Genomic DNA, 22,359 nt, shown 5'->3' with positions numbered 1-22,359 from the left:
ATAGAAAATGTATACGGAATCTCAAAGAACTCAGAATAGCCAAAACAATTTTAAGAAAGAAGAATAAAGCTGGAAGCCTCATATTTCCTGATTTCAAAATATATATATTTCCTGAAAGCCAGAGTAACCAAGATAGTATAATGTTGGCATAAAGAGAGACATATAGACCAATGCAATAAAATAGCTCAGAAATTAACCCTTGTGTGTATGGTTAAATGGTCTTTGACAAGGGTGCCAAGACTGTTCAATTAGGAATGACAGTCTCTTCAACAAATGTTGCCAGGAAACTGAAATATCTGCATATAAAAGAATGAAGTTGGACATTTATCTTATACCATATACCATATAAATTAACTAAAGGGGTGCCTGGGTGGCTCAGTCGGCTGAGCGTCCGACTTCGGCTCAGGTCATGATCTCGCGGTTTGAGTTTGAGCCCCGCGTCGGGCTCTGTGCTGACAACTCAGGGCCTGGAGCCTGCTTCGGATTTTGAGTCTCCCTCTCTCTCTGCCCCTCCCCTGCTCACGCTCTGTCTCTCCCTCTCTCTCAAAAATAAATAAATGTAAAAAAAAATTAACTAAAAATAAATCAAAAACTTAAACATAAGACATGAAACTATAGAAGTCTTAGAAGAAAGCATAAAAGGAAAGCTTCATAACTCTGGAACGGGTTAATCATTTCTTGGATATGACACTATAAGCACAAGCAAGAAAAGCAAAAATAGGTGGGACTCCATCAAACTAAAAAGCTTCTGCACAACAAAGGAAACAACAGAGTGAAAAGGCAACCTATGGAATGGGAGAAAATATTTGCAAACCATGTATTGGATAAGGCACTAATTTCCAGAATATTTAAAGAATACTTACAACTCAATAACAACAAGTAACCCAATTTTAAAATGGCCAAGGGACTCGAACAGACATTTCTCCAAACAAGATAAACAAATGGACAACAATCATATGAAAAGATGCTCAACATCACTAATCATCAGGGAAATGCAAGTCAAAGCCACAATGGCATATCTCTTCATACCAATCAGGATAGCCACTGAAAGGGGGCCTGGGTGGCTCAGTCAGTTAGGTGTCCGACTCTTGATCTCGGCTCAGGTCATGATCTCAAGCTCCATGTCAGGTTTTGTGCTAATAGCAAAGAGCCTGCTTGGGGTTCTCTCTCTCCCTCTCTCTCTGCCCCTTGCCTGCTCATGCTTTTTCTCTCTTTCAAAAATAAATAAATAAACTTAAAAAAAAAGGATAGTTACTGGAAAGAAAACAAATCAAAAGGGGGGGGAAGAAAAAGAAAGGAAAGTGTTGGTGAGGACATGGAGAAATTAGGATCCTTGCACACTGTTGGTGGGACTGTGAAATGGTGCAGCTGTTATGGAAAACAGTATGGAAGGTTTCTCAAAAAACTGAAAATAAAACTATCATATGATCTAGCAATCCCACTTCTGGGTATATATCCAAAAGAACTGAAAGCAGGGTCTCAAAGAGATATTTGCACACAAATGTTCAATGCAGCATTATGTACAACAGCCATGACATGGAAGGAACCTTAATGCCCATGAATGGATGAATGTATAAAGAAAATGTGTTAGATATATACAATGGACTATTATTCAACCTTAAAAAAGAAGGGTATCTTCTCACATGCTACAACATGGATGCATCTTGAGGACATTAGGTTAAGTGAACTAAAACAATCACAAAAAACCAAAATCTGCTTACAAGAGATACCTAAAGTACTCAAATTCTTAGATGTAGTAAGACTAGGGGGAGAGGGAAACAGAGAGTTGTGAGTTGTCACTGTTTCAGTCATGCAAGATCAAAGAGTTCTAAAGAGCTGTTGTGTACCAATATGCATATAGTTAATATGGAAATGTACACTTAAAAATTTTGAAGGCGGGGCACCTGGGTGGCTCAGTTGGTTAAGTATCCAACTCTTGATTTTGGCTAAGGTCATGATGTCATTCATGGTTTGTGAGATGGTGCCCTGAGTCAGGCTTTGTGCTGACAGTGTGGAGCCTGCTTGGGATTCTCTCGCTCTACCTCTCCCCTGCTCACTTCCTTGTTCCTGCTCGCTCGCTCTCTCTCTCTCTCTCCAAATAAATAAACATTAAAAAAAATTTTTAAGAGGGTATATATATATATATGTGTTTTTTACTGCAGTAAAAACATTTTGTATGTAGTCTTTCATCACATCTGGATTTTGAGTTCCAGCTGTTTTCCCATAAGACTTTCTCTAAACCCACGTTACTGAAAAATTCACTGGTGTTTTCTTTTAGTACTTACCTTTTTTTTTTTTTTAAATCTAGATCTCTGATCCATTTGAAGTTTTTCCTGGCATATGGTATGAGATATGGATTTACTTTATATTATTCCCTGTGTCCTAGCACCATCTATTAAAAAGTACATTTCTGTCCCAATGATTTGCAATGCTATCTTTATTATACACTAAATCCCAGATGTACTTTGTTCTATTTCTATACTTGTTATTCTAAAGTTTATTTATTTTGAGAGACAGAGAGAGAGAGAGAGAAAGAGAAGGGGGGGGAGGGCGGAGACAGGATTCAAAATGGGCTCTGTGCTAACAGCAAAGAACCCAATGCAGGGCTCAAACTCACAAATCATGAGATCATGACTTGAGCCATAGTCAGACGCTTAACCTACTGAGCCACCCCAGTGCCCCTCTGCACTTGTTATTCTATTCCAATGTTATTCTATTCCAATGGTCTATCTGCCACTTTGTCTGCCATACCACACTGTTTTAATTATAGAGTCTTTAGAGTGAATGTGTTTTAATATCTAGTAGGTATAGTCACTCTTCATAGGTTTTCTTTCTCAGTGTTTTCCTACCTATTCTTACATGTTTATTTTTCCTAATGAACTTCAAAAACCTGTTTTCTGGCTCCATAAATAAATTTAATAATGTTGTTGGGACTGGATTGAATTTATAAACTAATTTAGGGAGTCCTGGCATCTTTGTGATGTTGAATTATCAAAGAACAAGGAATGCTTTTCCATTTATCATGTCTATGTTGTGTCTTTCAGAGTCTTAAAGTTTCCTTTGTAAAGGCTTTATACATTTCTTAAGTTTTTCCTAAATATGTCTTATCTTTTCTATTGCTTTTGTAAGTGAGGTTTGCTCTACTATATCTTTTAATTGGTTATTGCTTGCATATATGAAGGCTACTGATTTCTGAACTAGTTTTATATCTGGCTACCTGACTGAATTATTGTATTAGATTAATTTTGTTATTGACTTTCTTGGGTTTTCTTTTTTTTTTTTTTAATGTTTATTTATTTTTGAGAGAGAGAGAGAGAGACAGAGCACAAGCAGGGGAGGGGCAGAGAGAGAGGGAGATGCAGAATCTGAAGCAGGCTCCAGGCTCCAAGCTGTCAGCACAGAGCCTGACATGGGGCTCAAACTCACAAACCACAAGATCATAACCTGAGCCAAAGTCGGAAGCTTAACTGACTGAGCCACCCAGACACCCCCACTCTCTTGGATTTTCTAAATAAACATCGTATCAAGTACAAATACAGTTTTACTTTTTCTTTTCTAATTCTTACACCTCTAGTTGATTTGCCTTGTCTACTCATATTAACACCTCTAGTGCATTTTAAATGTTAGCATCCTTAGAATTAAAATAAAAAAAAAAAAAAACTCTTGTAAATAAATTAAAAAAAAAAAGAACAGCTCAATTTTAAAAAATAAGTTGAGGCACTGGACAGGTAGGTTATAGAAGAAGAATAAAGGTCAATTAACATATTCAAAAAGGGGCGCCTGGGTAATTCAATTGGTTGAACGTCCGACTCTTCATTTCTGCTCAGGTCATGATCTCAGGGTTGTGGGATGGAGCCCCATGTTGGACTCCACGCTGAGCATGAGCTTTGCTTAAGATTCTCTCTCTTTCCCTCTGTCCCTCTCTCACTCGCACACTCTCTCTAAAAAATAAAAAAGCCATATTAAAAAAATTCAATCTCATTTGTAACACTTCCATCAACAAGGTATGAGAGGGTATGAGAGTGCCCGTTTCCCTACATCTATGGACAACACTGAACTATTTTTTTCATCTTTTCCCAAGAGGTAATTGGAAAGTGTTATTTTACAGTTTTAAAGTAGCTATTCCTATTCTTGGCTTGTTTTTATGAAGTGGTTACAACATGATGCAAAAGTAGCATAGATGGGCTTTACCTATCAGGGGCAGAACAAACACTAAGTGCCCTTACCTATTTAGATAGATGGATGGATGGATGGCCAGATGGCCAGACACACCAGCAGATATGGACAGACTGAACAGACTAGCAGATATGGACAGACTAAAAGGCAGATGCTTAGACAGGTTCAATCATTAAGTAGAGAAGCACAGTTCAAAGAGGTACCTGCAAGCCATCAAGTAGTCATGCCATTTTCACCAACTTCTAAGGCAGCAACCACTTTAACATTTTTAATTATGACAGAGACAGCAACTATTAAATTCTGGAACATTAGGGTATCACATTAATTTTGGCACTATACTGTGTGCCTAGTGGAGAGGGAAAATGCAATTTTAATTTAATTTAAATTTAAATAAAATTTCACGTGCATTTCACATTCCCTTGTACAGATTACGTTTTTTTTTTTAATTTTTTTTAATGTTTATTTATTTTTGAGACACAGACAGAGCATGAGTGGGAGAGGGGCAGAGAGAGAGGGAGACACAGAATCCGAAGCAGGCTCCAGGCTCCAAGCTGGCAGCACAGAGCCTGACGCGGGGCTCAAACTCACAAACTACGAGATCATGACCTGAGCCAAAGTCGGATGCTTAACCGACTGAGCCACCTAGGTGCCCCAGACTACGTTTTCTTTAACCTGGAATATCTATATAGCAAACAGCTATTCACCCTTCAAACTGGTCTAGACTTCAACACCTCCATGAAGCCTGCCCTTAACAGTGCCAGTTCCCAGGCTCCTTCCCCTGTCATCCCCTCTTTTTTTCTGCCTCTACCTTTTATAAAGGATACCTGTGTTTAAGAAAAGATTCTTGGGTTTCTGTCTGTGCTTCTCTAGAATCTAAACTGTCTCAACTCACAGGTCTACAATAAATTCTTGATGAACTGAACTAAACTCAATTTACTTTCCTTGGCATAAGGAAGAGTATTAATATGGAAATAAAATAGTCTTGGTATACCAGTGGCAGCCCCCTTAGCAAATGCCACCATGACAGAAATCAGATATAATATTTTTTTAATGTTTGTTTATTTCTGAGGGAGAGCAAGTGGGGGAGGGGCGGGGCAGAGAGAGAGAGAGAGAGAGAGAGAGAGAGAGAGAGAGAGAGGGAGAGACTGAGGATCCGAAGCGGGCTCTGTGCTGACAGCAGAGAGCCCAATGAGGGGCTCGAACTCACAGACCATGAGATCATGACCTGAGCTTAAGTCAGAAGCGTGACTGAGCCACCCAGGTGCCCCAGAGATCAGATTTAGACAGAGAAAGAAAGTTCTCTATTAGGGTAACATAGGGAGTTATTGTTGCATTTAGCTCCCATTACTAAGTCAGAAGAATCCATACTTAGAGTAAAAATCATTAAGAACAATAACTGATTTATTGCTTTAAATCATTTATCCAGGGCTATCATTTTTAAAACTATCTTTCCCAAACCCCCATTTATAAAATAATTAAGTCATGGGAATATATGTACAGCATGGTAACTGTAGCTAATACATTGTACATTTGAAAAATTGAGAATTAAGAGAATGAATCTTAAAAGTCCTCACCACCACAACAAAAAATTCTGTATAGCTACGCATGGTGGTGGATGTTGACTAGACTCGCTGTGGTGATCATTTCACGGTATCAAATCACTGTGTTGTATACCTGACCTAATATAACACTACCTCAATAAAAGGAAAAAAACTGCTACTTTTTTGTTTAAAAATAATATGAATACATTTTACATTATATGTATTTTGCATTTTACCACAATAAAAAAACCCTTAGTATACATATTAGAAAAAATTAATATACATATTGGAAAAAGATGTAAGCACATATAATGCTGGAGTGAAATTTTTTCTGAGATCCACTGCATCTCAAAACTAATCCCACCTCAACAGTTTGCTACCTATTCTTCCAGGTTTCTGTATCTGTGTTCTTAATATGTGTAATGTTGTTATTCATATTTCTAAAAATCAGGTCATGCATTACATACTATCTTGCATTTATTAAAAATATATTTTGTACATCTCTCCATATCTGCACAAAAAAATCTACCTCTTTTTCAAAGGATTTTAAAATCCACTTTCATAGAATTCCTTTGTGTGGACATGCTGTAACTTATTTAACCACTGTATTATTATGAACGCTATTACAACAAATGTCTGCGTATATATCTTTGTGCACACTTGTAGGTGTTTGTGTAAAATAAATTCCTAGAGGTGGACTCTCCAGGAAAAAAGGTATTGATATTCAAAGTTTTAAAGATATTGCCAAACTGTTGTGCTGTTACCTTTAAGACCACAGTACCAACTTATTAATGGCTCCGAAATAATTTTATACTGCATTTATGTTATTCTGTTTTAGTGTCCCTGAGGTTTACTTAGTTGAATCAAGATTGCCATATCTTATTGAATCTATGATGCCATCTTATATAAAACATATCCTGATTTCAGACATGTTAAAATGTGAAAAGTGTTCTTCTTGTATTAGATGAAATCATGGTTCTTAGCTGTCCCGGAAAACAAATGATTAACTGCTTATACTGAGAAAAAGCACTTCCTCAACAAGAGCAAATCAAATGCTCAGACTTATTAATTAAAAATACTACATTTCCAGGGCACCTGGGCGGCTCAGTCAGTTAAGCATTCGACTTCGGTTCAGGACAGGATCTCGCAGTTCATGAGTTCGGTCCCCACGTTGGGGTCTCTGCTGTCAGCACAGAGCCTGGAGCATGTATCCCATTCTGTGTCTCCCTCTCTCTTTGCCCCTTCCCCACTTGTGCTTTGTCTCTTCTTCCTCTCTCAAAAATAAAAAAACATTAAAAAATTTTTTTTTAAATACTACACTTCCAAAAGTATTTTGCTAAAACTAGGGAATTCTTCACAACAATCAAGCTTTACAAGGCCCATGACATTTGGATAATTAATAACTACACAGCATGTTCTTCTCTGCTGTAAGGTTTCTGTCAGCAGAACACAAAACAAATCAAACCACCCATCTATTTTCTAACATGGTAAGCCCTGGCCCATATATTGGTGTCAAAACAAGAAGTCCACAGTTACTACATTAGCAAAGCCTCTTATTGATAAGAACAGGCAACTCTTTTAACTGGATTTGACTCATTTACCACCATACAATTCATCTTGATCTTTGATAAGAAGTCACTTCCGAAGTTCAGTCCCCAGACACAGCTGACTTTGGATATCTCTGCCAGAAGCACATGTGAAAGCTGGCTATCATTTTCCAGCACTAACGTTTCAGCTGAAAAGGCGATACAAATACTCTGAAGTCCTTTTTTGTTGTTGTTTTGTTTGAGGTAGCTAATTACTACTCAAAAACCGAGCTTTAAAGGAGTTGTCAGAATTACTTACCATACTATCACTTTCCATCTCAGGCATCAACTGTGTATTTTCTACACTTGTGACCATAACACACGTGTAGAAATTGTATCATGCCTTGATGTGCAGGAAAAAAAGGTACTAGCAAATGTATTGGAAATGTCAGAACCTCTTGACTAAGCACAAAGAATGGAATCGGATCATATCTGACTGTGAATAAATATAAGCTCTTTATACCATGTCTGCAACATGAAATACTAAGTCTACTTAGATTTGATTAACATTAGTTGAAATGTCATAGGTATTAATAAGCCTCCAGCAAATAAAAAAGGATTTTCTAGTTACACTTAATAACACCATTAAATCCTTTCGGTGTACCTCTCAGTTTACTGTGAATGCTTGTCATTTTACTAAACACACCCTCCATTCTTATGCCACTTTTGCATGTGACATGTAAACGTAACCGTTCCTAAAGATGGAGTGACAAAGAGGTGAAGTTCGACTCCCAACAATTTCTACAACTTATTTGCTCTACTTCTGCTGCTGCTGTTGATTCCTTCTTATTCATTAGAAGCCGCAATTTGCTGAGTTTTCCTTTGCAATTTAGTTAATTCCTAATGTACTGAAAAATGTGTTTTTTACCCCAAATCCATGCTTGCATGCCTCCACTTTCATGTTCCCCTCATGATAGTACTGTGGTACTCTCATATCTTTCAATATCTTCAGGGTTTTAAATGGCCTTTTCTTCCCTATTTTACCTCCTCTCTGGTCTTCTTGCTACTACCTTAAAAAAAAAGTCCCTGCGAGACAAATATCCCAAACCTTACTCTTAAACCCTCTTCAAGATCTCTGCACCAAACTAAGAAACACAGTTGGCTAACCGACATTTGGTTCACAGACTACACTTTCCCACATTTGGGGTAAATCTGAAAGAATTGGTACAAGAGAGCAAGGGGCTAGAGATCACAGTTAGGTTTTAGTTGACTGAGGTCAAAATGTTACAGTAAAGGTCACTATAGCCTTTCTCTGTATGTGATCAGCCTGGATATAGGATGTGGAGAATCATCTTTCTGGTTCCTTCCTAATTCTTTTATTATATGCTGTAAAAACAAACAAACAAGGCGGGGGAACCCCCACAAAACTCTCAGAAGTCCAGAGATGAGAGTTTAGAGGCCGAAACCCTTCTGAACTGGTCAGAACCCACTGTTGCTGAACCTGGGCCCCAGAGTCAAAAGTGCCCGGGAAATCAGGCTTGGGTCCTGGCAACAAAGAGGAGCTCCTGAGATGTTTTTCTATATCCCATTGTACCTCCCTCTAATCCACTCTTTAACGAACAACTACTTTTATTCTTTCTTTTCTCCAAAATATCTATTTAGCTCTTATGTATGTTTGGCCCGGTGCCAGGCACTGGGATACAGTAATGGTAGAACACTTGGTCTGTAGATGGAGCAAACTACTAGAACAAATACAAATGTAACCGCTCTGCTGAAACCCTCTAATGGTATTCAAGATTCCTTAAGATCTCATCCCTGGTCATCTTTCTAGCCTCATCTCCCACCTACTTCCGGGTTCTTGCATTCTACATTCCATAATGAACTCCTTTCAGGTCTACTATCTGATGCTATTTCCCTCAGTCTGTCTGCCATGACACAGTTTAGATGTCTCACTCTCTGAGAAAGCCTCCTCTGATCGATCAAGACCAGGTTAGGTATAAGGGAAAATTCTGGGGTGGCATGTAACCTCTTTTTTTTCTTAAGAGAGAGGGAGAGAGGGTGCTCTTGAGCAGGGGAGAGGGGCAGAGGAAGGGAGAGAATTCCAAGCAGCCTCCAAGCTCAGTGAGTAGCCTAACGTGGGGCTTGATCCCACAACCCTGGGATCATGACCTGAGCTGATATCAAGAGTCAGATGCTCAACTGACTGAGCCACCCAGGGGCCCCTAACCTCTACTTTTATTTTTTTTTTTATGTAACACTTCTCATTCCTTCCTTTCAGTGTATAAAAATAGCTATCTAATAAAATCAGCTCCCAAAATGTCTGACACAGGTCGACAACCATGTCCTTTTCCTTATTTTCTCTAAATCAGTTTCTGAAAGGATATGATACACACCCTGCTTTTTTTTTATTTCTTAATTTATTTATTTTTGAGAGAGAGCATGCATGCTCATGAGCGGGGGACAGGGGCAGAAGGAGAGAGACAGAGGATCCCAGGCAGGCTCCACACTGAAGACAATGAGGGGCTTGATCCACGACTGACCCTGGGATCATGACGTGAGCCGAAATCAAGAGTTGGACACTTAACTGACTGAGCCACCCAGGTGCCCTTCACCCTGTTTTCTAATTCAAGAAAAGGTTAAAAGGTTAGCTGGTACAGGAGTCAAAAATCTGAAGAAAGTAAAAGAACACTGCAATTAGTTTGGTGACTTAATTCCACTACTTCTTTAAAAAAATTTTTTAAGTGTCTATTTATTTTTAAGAGAGAGACAGAGCATGAGCAGGGAAAAGGCAGAGAGAGAGAGAGGGAGACACAGAATCTGAAGCAACTCCAGGCTGTGAGTGCAGAGCCCAATGTGGGGCTTGAACTCGTGAGCCGTGAATCATGACCTGAGCTGAAGTTGGATGCTGAACTAAGCCACCCAGGCACCCCAATTCTGTTACTTCTGAAGACAGTAAATGTGTTGCAGAGATTGTCTTAGCACAGTGGACAGTAGGTGGGCATGGGACGGGCTTGCCATGCCACCAGTCCTCCTGAGTGTCTATGATTTGTTTCTCTGCTCATCGGTCCTGGCCATGATATTGCAGGGGCATGTTCCCACAGCATGTTGCCTTTTCCCATCTCATGGGTCCCTTTTGGGTCAGAAGAAATAAAGTTTAAGAGTTTACTAATTTGAAATTTCATTATAAGTTTCTGTTCCAGTTCCATTAGTAAAAAGACTGATCCATAGCTCCAGCAAACAGGCCACTTCCAACAGAGTCCACTGAGCTCTCTCAGTACCATCTCATGTGACCCTAGCCCTCTACTTTCTTATTTATGTACTCATGTTGCCTTTGTACTTGTCTGGCTCCCCTTCTGACCTTGAGTGCAGAAACGTCATATTTGGGGCTGCAGCCCCAACAAATATTGAGTATCTATCACACCTGGCACATAATAGATAATGACTGATGAATGAATTAATATAGACTTGCTTGGCCCTTCAAGGGAAACAAACAAACAAACATTAAAAGCTTTCAGGATACAGAGTTCATACTACAGTCACTAAAAACTATTCTGCTGGTAAATTTCAGTTCTTTCTCACCTGATCGGTATCGTTCATCCCTGGCTCCCCCAGATCGAGTTCGGTGGTACTTAGAAGGAGCAGAAGTTTGAGCTGCGGATGGAGCAGGTGTCTGGTTTCTATGTTCTTTCTGTACTGCTGACTCGGTTTCTAAAAAAGGAAATTTGGAATATGGTTATCTGATAACAATAGTAGCTAAAGTTTTCTGAGCACTTTATGGCATTCTCACAACACTCTGAGGCAGGTACTATTACCCCATTAGAGCTTCAATATACATACCTAAAAAGACATCCAGGCTAAAAAATATAATCTTAGAGTCATAACTGTCAACAGATGATAGGAGAGAAATAGCAAAATAGGAGAGAAAGTGAAAAGGCCACTCCAGAAGAATTTTTTTTTAATGTTTATTATTTTCTGAGAGAGAGCTTGAGCAGGGGAGGGGCAGAGAGAAAAGGAGACACGGAATCCAAAGCAGGCTCCAGGCTCTGAGATGTCAGCACAGAGCCTGATGTGGGGCTTGAACTTGTGAACAGTGAAATCATGACCTGAGCCAAAACTGGACAGTTAACTGACTGAGCCACCCATGCACCCCAAAGACTTTAAGAATTGAGGGTGTGGGGGGGATGGAGGGGTGTATATGACCCCCTAATCCTGCATAATGGTACAAAGAATAGCTTGGGGACCTTTAGCCTCTTCACTATAAGTTACTCCAAATAAACATGTTATTTAAGCAAAACTATAGTGCTTATTATGCAAACATAGCTTTTTGAGTCAACCTCTTTCAACTAGAATCACCACTGAACTTGCCCCTTTCCAGTACCTGGCCTAACCCCATTCTCTGTCCTATCAACATTCACTGTCTTATCAAGAATATGGGGAAGTGGGAAATAAACAGGTAAAATAATCAGAAGAGAAACACCCTAAGTTCAGTCCCACAAACCACGAGCTGAAACCAAGAGTTGGATGCTTAACCAACTGAGCCACCCAGGTGCACCTCATATACTGTTTTTAAGAAGGCAAGAAGAATATATCTTAGAATGCTCTCCACTAAAGTGCTTTTATGGATCTAGAAATGTTTATTTTTGATGGTTCCTGGCAGCTGAAATTTTTAATATAAAATATATTAACAGAGCAGAACCTATTTTAACACTGATACTTTGAAATATAATGTCTGGGGGCACCTGGGTGGCTCAGTCAGTTAAGCATCTGACTTAGGTCATGATCTCGTGGGGTTCATGAGTTTGAGCCCCGCGTCGGGCTCTGTGCTGAGAGCTCAGAGCCTGAAGCCTGCTTCGGATTCTGTGTCTCCCTCTCTCTGCCTCACCCCTGCTTGCACTCTGTCTCTCTCTGTATCTCAAAAATGTATGTTAAAAAAATTTTTTGAAATGTAATGCCTGGGATTGTAAACTGAAGTTTTAAATCAACCTAAATTCTTTTGATAATCCATTTCACAGAAGAGCTATACTGAGTTCTTAGTATTTTCACACCTTGCTTCATCTCTTAGTATATAAAGAATCAACAAACTATAGCCCATGTCTGTTTATAAGCAGTTTTATCAGAACATAGCCATGCCCAGTTGTTTACATACTGCCTTGTAGATGCTTTCACACTGTAAAGGTACACGGAGTAATTAGATAGAGACTGATGGTCCTCAAAGTGTAAAATATCTACTATCTGGCCCTTTATAGAAAAAGCTTACCAACTCCCAGTCTATAATAAAAGCTAACATTTAAAGGTTTGTTTTTGCTAGGCACTGTGCATACAGAAGTTTTCATATGTTATTTACTCCTCACAACAATCCTACAAAGTCAGCAGTAACACTTTCAACTTACAGAAAAGGAATCGGAGACATGGATTATTTTATGCAGCCACACAGAGGCAGGGAATGGCAAGAGGAAGAATTCAAACCCAGATCTGTCTAACTCCACTGGTTCTCAATCAGAAAAGATTATGGGGAAGGAAGGAAGGAAGGAAGGAAAGAAGGAAAGAAAGGGAAAGAAAAGGTTATGAAAATTCTCCCAAGACTGTTAGGAGGAAAACAATCAGAATTAATAATGTAGTTTAGGAACATCTAAATGCTTCAGGACGTATAGTCAGCAGCTAGATAATAGTTCTTTAAAAAAAAAAAATCACTTGCCAACCATGAGAGACGCTTAAATACAGAGAACAAACTGAGGGTTGCTGGCAGGGTTTTGGGTGGGGGGATGGGTTAAATGGATGATGGGCATTAATGAGGGCACTTGTTGGATGAGCACTGGGTGTTATATGTAAGTGATGAATCACTAAATTCTACTCCTGAAATCATTATTATACTATATGTTAACTAACTCGGATTCAAATTAAAAAAAAAAAAATCACTTGCTTTCACGTACATGATTCTGCAAAAAGTCCCTCCAAATTAAGTTTTCAGCCATTCATCAGAGAAATAATTTAAAACATAGTCCAATTAACTTTAAATAGAGAACAAAAAAGAGAAAAGGGCTATTCTTATTTGCATTGTCACATGATCTATAGAGAAAGGAAATCAGATTAGTACCCATGAGCTACTTTGCCTGTAAGTATGCACAGAGAAATTGGTTTGACTTATAGAGTACTAAGTTTAAAACACTAGCTTTGTATTACTTTGGGGGGTAAGGTGTCACAGTAAATATATATTTGAATTACCCATCATGGATTGTTTTTTAAATTAAATAAATAGATCTTCTAGGACTGACCAAACCACCCTGCTCTGAAACACAGGGCTTCTGAATTAGACAGCTAATGATCCAAAAGATGAAAAGAATGAGCATGGATTCTCATTTCACAAAGGATGGACCAAAGGTTTATGTATTTTTTTATCATCCTCTCCTGCTTTTACTTTGTATTTTTCAATGTAATTAATTAGGAGAAAGAAGATAAGATAGGTTAAAAATAAAAACTGTTTCAAAAAAAAATGACAGACCAGTGATAGGGGAACAAGGAGTTGATACATTTGAGGGAAAATGAAAGAGAATGAACATTTCCACTCAGGATTATCTAGGCGTTATCAGAGATCAAATCACAAGGAAATGTAACAAAAATACAGACATCTGATGAAACTGACAGTCAGATGACATTTAGCAAGCAATCTACTGAGCTGGTACAAAAAACAAAACAAGCAAAAAAAAATAAATAAAACAAAACAAAACCAAAAAACCCCACACAAAACAGGCCTCACAACACTCTATTCACCAAGCAACATTACTATGATGCTCTGCACTGTTTATCTCAGTTCTTTCAGGAATTTAGTCATCCAAGCAGACCAGGTCTTTTTTGGGTCTAAAAGCAAGACAATCATTTTGTTGTAGCTTGTCAGAAATGGAACCAGAAGGTCAATTTGCAGTTTCAGTAAATGCCTGACAAGTTTATTCAGTGAGCATTCCTCAAGTGCCCACAAAGCGCAATGCCGCAAAAACATGGATTTCTGACAGAACCTTGGCTCAAATGTGCAACATACCTGGCTTCAAGTTCAAGAGAAGTTATTAAAAAAAGAAAGAAAGAAAACAAAAAAAACAAATAAAATGAATTCTTTTTTTTTTTAAATTTTTTTAACGTTTTTTATTTATTTTTGAGACAGAGAGAGACAGAGCATGAACGGGGGAGGGGCAGAGAGAGAGGGAGACACAGAATTGGAAGCAGGCTCCAGGCTCTGAGCCATCAGCCCAGAGCCCGAAGCGGGGCTTGAACTCACAGACCGTGAGATCGTGACCTGAGCCGAAGTCGGATGCTCAACCGACTGAGCCACCCAGGCGCCCCCAAATAAAATGAATTCTTAGGAACTGAATTTCTTTAAGTATAACAGGGGAGCTTAATAATGAAACTGTAAATAGTCCTTTTTTTTTTTTCCTTAGGTAATCTCTACATCCAATGTGGGGCTCAAACTCACCACCCTAAGATTAAGAGTAGCATGCTCTTCTGACTGAGCCAGGCAGGCGCCCCTGTAGATAATCCTTTTGATTGTAAATAATCACTCTCCAATCTGTATGAATTTTATAAAGTTGTATTCCCATGTACTGGAGCTTGTTTTTTAAAATATAATATTTATAAATATATTTTACACATGCATTGAAAAAACTGGAAGCAAATACAGTAAAATGTTAACAGCAATGATCTCTAGGGGATGAGATTCTGAATGTTTTATATATTTTTCTATAGGGTTCACTGGGATGCTATAATTTAGAAAACTCACCTTTTTCAGAATATAAAAATAATATATGTTCATTATAGAACATCAAGAAAATAGTTAAGTATAAAGAAGAAAATTAAAATGATATGAAATCTTCTTAATTCAAAGATCATACCCCACTGAATAGATTCTGACCAAAATAAGTTAAAATTAATATTCAGTTTTCAGCTTTCTAGATAAATTATGACTCTACCAGCAGGATTTTCCAATCTTTTAACTGGAAAATCATGTCTCCTTTCCCAAAAGTAACTGACAAGTCAATACATATTTGGGAGAGGACACTATGTCCTGGCTGGATTAAAATAATTTTGGAAGTCTATTCCCACCTTAGCTTACTTGCCAGGGCAACAATTTGTCATGGAAGGGATACAGAACAATGTACCTCAGGTCTCCTCAAAGTGAAGCGGGGGGGAGGGGGGGGCGTGTCAGGGAACATGGGAGCACAGCAGGGCATTATTTGACAACATGTCCAATGTCAGTGGGGCAGGCAAGATGCTGCTTAAAGGTGAATCATTCCCTGGCCAGGGTTTCACACTCCAACAGATCTCAGGAATTACCTGGGGCCTGAAAATAGAGATTTCTAGATTTTTAATAAGATGTGCACAGTTTCACTATCACAGTAAGAAACTAAAAGCAAAGATAGAATGCATTACATGTATCAACATAATAAGATATTACACACCACAAAAAATTAAAAATATGCTGACTGCAGACATGTGAGATAGTCTAAATGAAATCATGTCAAGTGATAAAAGAACACAAAATACTACGCCCATAATGTGATTACAAGTGTGTATGTAAAAACTACTTATGTACGCTTATAAGGATCAAATAGGACATAAAATCCCAGAAGTAGCTTGAATGAGGCACTCTGTAGTTCTTTACCATTTCATTCTTTTGTTAACAGAGTTAGGTATAAATCAAAGTAATTTAAAAAAACAGTAAATACAGATAAGTGAGGGAACAAGAGCTGTGGACCTCACAAATCAAATCTTTGTCAAAATTCCTAAATTCAAGTATGAAACATACTTGACATTCAAAGAAAAAGATTACTCTCTGATTACTACACAATGACTATCAGTTTGAGGGTTCCTGATATTTTGGTCAGTTGTACAGCATATCCACTAGGGGTCGCCATTATGTTTAAACAGCGATGATTTAGATTTAATAAGTTTCAGAAAAACCACAGATTTTAATTTCTTCTACAACACAAAGCCTTCCTTCTCAATGATCAACACATAATTTATTGTTCTTTGGCAAAGAAAGTCTTCCATGATGCCATTGTTTGAACAGAGTCACTAACAGTGATAACTTGAAAAAGAAGGCATGCAAAATTTCCATTCAAAAAGATGGAAGAAAGCCAATCTCAGCTTCTTATCTTTCAACTCTGCCTATGATTTAACAGATATTCTCACCTATAAGAGTAACATAGTAGAGCACGATGTGCTCTGAGAACCAAATAACATAATAATGCTACTTTTTAGAGTAAACAGAGCATGTTCACTCTTGGTGCTGGTATTCAGAGAAGAAATTAAATAAGTGATCACCAATTCATGTATATCTTTTACACTGTGGTATGTACTGAGAAGGAAAAAAACCTTTGGGCTTTCTAACCCCAAAGCATGGGCAATTTGGTTTGTATTACAGTTTCAGGGAAGGTCTATTAAGAGGAGACACTGATGTAGGCTTTCGGTACGCAGAGAGAAGAAAAAGACACTTTCTACAAAGGCATGGTATCTGCAGAAGTCCAGTGAGGGAGAAACACCATGACAAGAGTAAGAAAGACTGGTAGGCACAGTGAAAGAGATGGAGCAATACAAAACGAGGCTGGAAGAAAAGCTGGGTCAGGTCACTCTTTGAAGGGATTTAAACGGGAAATGAGAGCGTAACAATGATAATAACGTTTCTACAGCTCTTTAAACTTTCATAACACCATCTCATTTTAGCTTCACAATAACATTATCTGATAGACACCATTAAGGAAGCAGAACACCCATCACAGATTAAATTCATTTTCCTATACTGAGAGAATGCCAATAATCACCTTGAATCACTTGGGAAATCTTCCTTTTAGAGCAAAAGTACCCTCAGCCTGCCTTACAAGGATGAGTGATAAACCTCATTGCATGGGGAAAGGGAGGAAAGAATGAGTGTTTGCATCTGGAGTCTGGAAAAGGGGTCACCTGCCTGATTCCTAGGGGTGGATTCTTGGAGAAATGTGGGTTAGGGGTTCTGGGTCTGTAAAGTGGCAGGTGTCTGAAAAGATTCTGCCCCAGAGCTTCCTGGGCCACCTGGCACGAAGAAAACGGTTGAGCACAGAGCTGAAAGAGCACAATACCAAGAGCTCTGTCCTGAGAGGTCAGCTGGGGGTTCTTGGCTGAGCTGAGCAGAGACAAGCTCCTCCACCGAAGCATGCTTAGCAGTGGGTCAGTATCACTGGTCACAAGGTGAGGACCAGTGTTTAAAAGAACCCCATGAGGCGCTGAAAAGCAGCAGCAGACTATGTATGGGCTCTTCCCTTTGGAGGGTGGAAGTGGTCCTGACTACCTCTCCTTCTGTGCTAGCTACCTCCCGCGGGGTCCTTGAACAATTCAGAGAAGCCCCCAGACGAAGACAGTGGACTTCCTTCCGATAAGGGACGGGGGAACACACATGACTGCAATGTGTGTCCACTCCAGACTCTAATACTATCAAACCTAGCAAATGAAACAGCAGCACTGGGACTGGAATAAAAAATTCCAAGTTATTTCCATTAGGATGTGACCCTCATTCGGGAAGGAACTTTTAAATCAAAATGGCACAGGTAAGATAGATCCCATCCGTGCCCCTCCACACCCACACACACAAAGAGGCATGCTGCCTACTTAATATTTATATAGTTGGAAATGTTCTGTAGCATTCCAAAATGCCCTTCCTGATTTCAATAGGTGGTTTTTTTTTTTTTAATTTTTTTTTAACGTTTATTTATTTTTGAGACAGAGAGAGACAGAGCATGAACAGGGGAGGGGCAGAGAGAGAGAGAGACACAGAATCTGAAACAGGCTCCAGGCTCTGAGCGGTCAGCACAGAGCCCGACGTGGGGCTTGAACTCACGGACTGTGAGATCATGACCTGAGCCGAAGTCGGAAGCTTAACCGGCCAAGCCACCCAGGCGCCCCTCAATAGGTGGTTTTAAGTTCACATCCTTTTGAATTTTCATAGTACGTTGTTTAGAACTCCCTTACAATGCTAATTTTACTGTATCTTTTATAAGCCTCATTTGTATACCTGTCTTATCTCTCCTACTACAGCATAAATAACTCGAGGTCACAGTCTGGTCTTAATTCATTTTGTATCTCCTGCAGTAATTGGCTCTGGGTCTCATAGTGTAGGTACCCCAAATTTTGGCTGAAATAAATAATTAAGATCTTATATGTCTCTTCAGCTCCACCAGTGATAGCGAATGGCTGGGAAAAACAGACAAAAAATGGAAAGATACCAATTTTTTTAAAGCACGTGGTTAAATGTTAATCTGAGAAGCCTGCTTATTTGTGTATCTCTAAGCTATACAAATGTTATGCAAAAAAAAAAAAAAAGTGCCTGTCACAATTTTCATGCTTATGCAAGGTCATTAAGAAACTTAAAGAGAGAAAAATAGGGTCACAGACTATCCTCAAGAGGGGTTATCAGAGGCTTCAGAGCAACAGCACAATACCAGGTTTTCTTTGGCTTCATTTTAACTCGCTCATATACACAATCTCAAAGGCAGGGCTGAACAGAGAAGGCGATCGGTGATGCGAGCGGCGTGGAGCCGTGGGCAAACGCAGCAAGGTATACAGACAGGAGAACTGGTGAGCAAATATCCTCTAGCAAAATAAGCAGTGATCACAAAAGAAATCCAAGTTTGGGAAAAACCTCTGGGTCACGTCTTACCAGGACAAGCTACAGAAAGTCAACACATAACCGAATTCATAAACTGATAGGTCTTATCCCCAAAAGGGCAGTAGGTGAGGGACCGGGGAAAAAATGATGTGCAAACCTAGACCAGGAGGGGACATGGAAAAGGTGAGATTCTATTCTAAAGCCAAGAGACAAACACAATTAAATGAAGTGAAAGACAGTGGGACAAATGCTAAGGATGAAGAAGGAAAACACATATACAAAGGTCGCAAACAATCTGAAATACAGGAAGACAGAATGGACTGTTTACATCAATGGCATCAAAAATAGAAGCTGTAGTGATGCCCTAAAGCAAGAAACGCGGGCCCCAAAGAAGACGCCACTACTGAGCTTCAAGGGCAATTTTAAAGAGTGGAGAGGGCAGACCCACCCGAAGGAGGGAGGCCTCCCAGTTTGAACACGTGAATCAGACTGTTTTGGAGACCGTATGATCAGCTTGCTGGTGAACACTGAAAACGAAGTAGTAAGGTCTTTGAGAGATCTTTTAGTTTGATAGAAATTACCTTTGTACAAATTTTGAATAATGCTTACATAAAAATGTTAGGATAAAGAATCCTGAGGGGCATCTGGGGGACTCAGTTGGTCGGGTGTCTGGCGTCTGACTCCTGATTTTGGCTCCGGTCATGATCCCAGGGTCATGGGACAGAGCCCCGTATCAGGCTCCGCGGAGCGTGGAGCCTGCTTAGGATTCTCTCCCTCCCTCCCTCTGCCCCCCTCCCCTGCTTGCGTATGCTCTCTCTAGAATAAAAAAAAAATAGAAATAAAAAAAGAACTCTGATTAAAGATGACAGACTGAACACTTCTATCTATCCCTACTCCTTCCCAAAACGCCACCAGAACGATGATGAAGACCTGCAGCAGAACAAGATAACAGTTCAGATCCGTGCAGGAAGAGAGACAGCACCGAGAGCTGTCTCTGCAAAAGTAATAATAAAACCAATGGATAATTCTAAGAAAAAGAAAAAAAAAGAGCCCATAATCCTAGTAAAGCAAATGGCTTAGCTGTGAATATTTATGGGATGATAATAATCTGAGCACTGAATTTCCTCAGCTGCTGCTAAGGTGCTTGGTCTTCCGAGGAAGCTAAGGCCAGGCTGGGGTGAGGCCCTCACTTCATCGGGCGACTATCCACTCAGCACTCACCCGCGCCATTGCCTCCGTCTTGGACCCTGCCTGCATCTGCTTGGCCCTCATCCTACACGATGATGAGGTGACTGTCACAGAGAAGATCAATGCCTTCATTAAAAGCAGCCGGCTAAATGCCGAACCTTTCGGGCTGGGTTTGTTTGCAAAGGCCCTGGCCGATGTCAACATGGAGAGCCTCACCTGCAACGTAGGGGCTGGTGGACCTGCACCAGCAGGAGGTCCCCCTCCCCGTACCAGCTGAGGAGTAGAAAGCGGAAGCAAAGAAAGAAGAATCAAAGGAGTCTGATGATGACATGACATCAGTTTTGGTCTTTTTGACTAAACCTCTTCTGTAACCTGTTCAGTAAAAAACTGAACTCCTTAAAAAAAAAAAATGTAAGCACTGAATGCCAGTTTAACAACAACAGTAATATATTACGCATACTGCTCAGAATGAGTTTGAGATGGGAGATGTGAAGGAAGGGGTAAAGGGGAAAAGGGAGTGTGTGGTGTCTATGTAGTTGAGAGACTAATATGTAAGAGAGGAAGATTCTGATCTTTTATAGTAGGAAATAAATAATGCCTCAAATTGAAAAAAAAAAGTCAAGAAATAGTGATAAAAATGTTACTTAGAAACACAGAGGTAAATATCAGAAGAAAGAGTTAAATGAGTTGAAAGAATCTAGGGAAGAAGACACTGCCCATTTTTGTTGTTAGAAACCTTGTAGTCCTATTTGACTATTTAAAATAGATTCATTAATTTCATTTAAAAATAAAAATTAATTAAAGAGAAATGCCAAATCTCACATGAAAACCAAAATACTCTGCACAGTCTCCTGGAGCTGGAGCAGGTCTAAATTAAAAGATTTACTGAGGGTGGAGACAAGCTGACAGGATCATCACTCTCATCAGTACAGTAAACCATTTCTTTCATTCCTTGACAACTTTCATCTTCACAGATGTTTACTAAAAGAGATACTGGAAATTCTGAATGCCCCTTCTGTTCAGTTCCACAAACATTTCTAGAACATATACTATATGTCAGGCCCTAATACTAGAAACTGAGGACATGAAGAATAAAAGTAATAATGAAAAAAGAATTTTCCTGATTTTAAAGACTTTAAGAGTCTAGCAGGAGAGTAAGACACATGAATAAACCATAGTCAATGGGACAGTCAGAGAGAACTTTTTTTTTTTTTTAATTTTTTTTTTCAACGTTTTTTTATTTATTTTTGGGACAGAGAGAGACAGAGCATGAACGGGGAAGGGTCAGAGAGAGAGGGAGACACAGAATCGGAAACAGGCTCCAGGCTCCAAGCCATCAGCCCAGAGCCTGACGCGGGGCTCGAACTCACGGACCACGAGATCGTGACCTGGCTGAAGTCGGACGCTTAACCGACTGCGCCACCCAGGCGCCCCGAGTCAGAGAGAACTTTTTAAAAATGCAGCTCAGATAAAGGAAGTGGGAACTGTTTTTGATAGGGCTGGTCCAGGAGGCTTCTCTGTGGAAATCCTAGTTGAACAAACCGAGTAGAGGGAGGGAGTAAGCCAGGACAGGGGAGGTCCCAAGCAGACTCATCAGCCCTGTCCGATGCTGTCTCCTGGTGTCTCCATAGTATTTGGAACCCTAGATGTGCTTAGTAAATACGTGCTGTCCTAAGGTTCTGTCTCTGTATCATTAAACTCTTTTCTATGAAAGCTGGCTGAAGTATCAGTTACTTATATCCAAAGTATTTTGACTTAAAGAAGAGACCCAGGATCAGTCCAGGGAAATTGCTTCTCCCTACATAAAATCTTCCATTTTCCTACAATTCTAAGAGTGGCCAAGAGTGACTAATTTACAGAGGAGTTAGAGCACCTGTGGTTTCAAATGTCAATTCTTTGGACCATGCCAAAAGAGTTAATTTCTGGCCCTTTCTCCCTGGACATCTGCTAACTGAGGTGTGGGAGAAGCTCTATATCTAGGCCCAGTAGTTTCCATACTAAAAGATGTGCTATCTATGGGCCATTCATTGCAGAGAGGCTATGGCTCAGAATGAGTAGAGGTGAACCTGCCAAAGCTTCATTTCTCCCATGACTTTCAATGTGAGAGATTCTTGAGTCTCTGAGTACGATCTGAACCTTTATCAAGATACCTATTTTTCAGATACCATGGCTCTTCATTTATCAGATAAAAATCTGGTTTTTGTTTAACTACAGAAACCACAATCGGTTCCAATGTTGGGAGATTTAAGTAATGTGACACATCAGATTTTTGTCATATAGTGACTTTAGAACCTGACCCCTATGA

At 39.5% G+C, this 22,359-nt stretch overlaps 1 protein-coding gene and 1 pseudogene across 4 annotated transcripts in view; one reads left to right on the top strand and one right to left on the bottom strand.

Annotated features, from left to right (window-relative positions):
• The window catches only part of DIP2B (disco interacting protein 2 homolog B), a 225,166-nt gene that overhangs the window by 87,384 nt on the left and 115,423 nt on the right, over nucleotides 1-22,359 (bottom strand). For all 4 annotated transcript variants that reach the window (XM_042992273.1, XM_042992275.1, XM_042992274.1 and 1 more), the window contains exon 3: nucleotides 10,823-10,951. In XM_042992273.1, coding sequence (XP_042848207.1) covers nucleotides 10,823-10,951 — 129 coding nt within the window. The remainder of the gene's footprint in view (nucleotides 1-10,822; nucleotides 10,952-22,359) is intronic.
• LOC102952286 lies at nucleotides 18,779-20,412 on the top strand (annotated as a pseudogene).

Source organism: Panthera tigris, chromosome B4, assembly GCF_018350195.1.
Source record: "Panthera tigris isolate Pti1 chromosome B4, P.tigris_Pti1_mat1.1, whole genome shotgun sequence".
NCBI lineage: Eukaryota > Metazoa > Chordata > Mammalia > Carnivora > Felidae > Panthera > Panthera tigris.
This window is presented reverse-complemented; position numbering and strand designations above follow the sequence as displayed.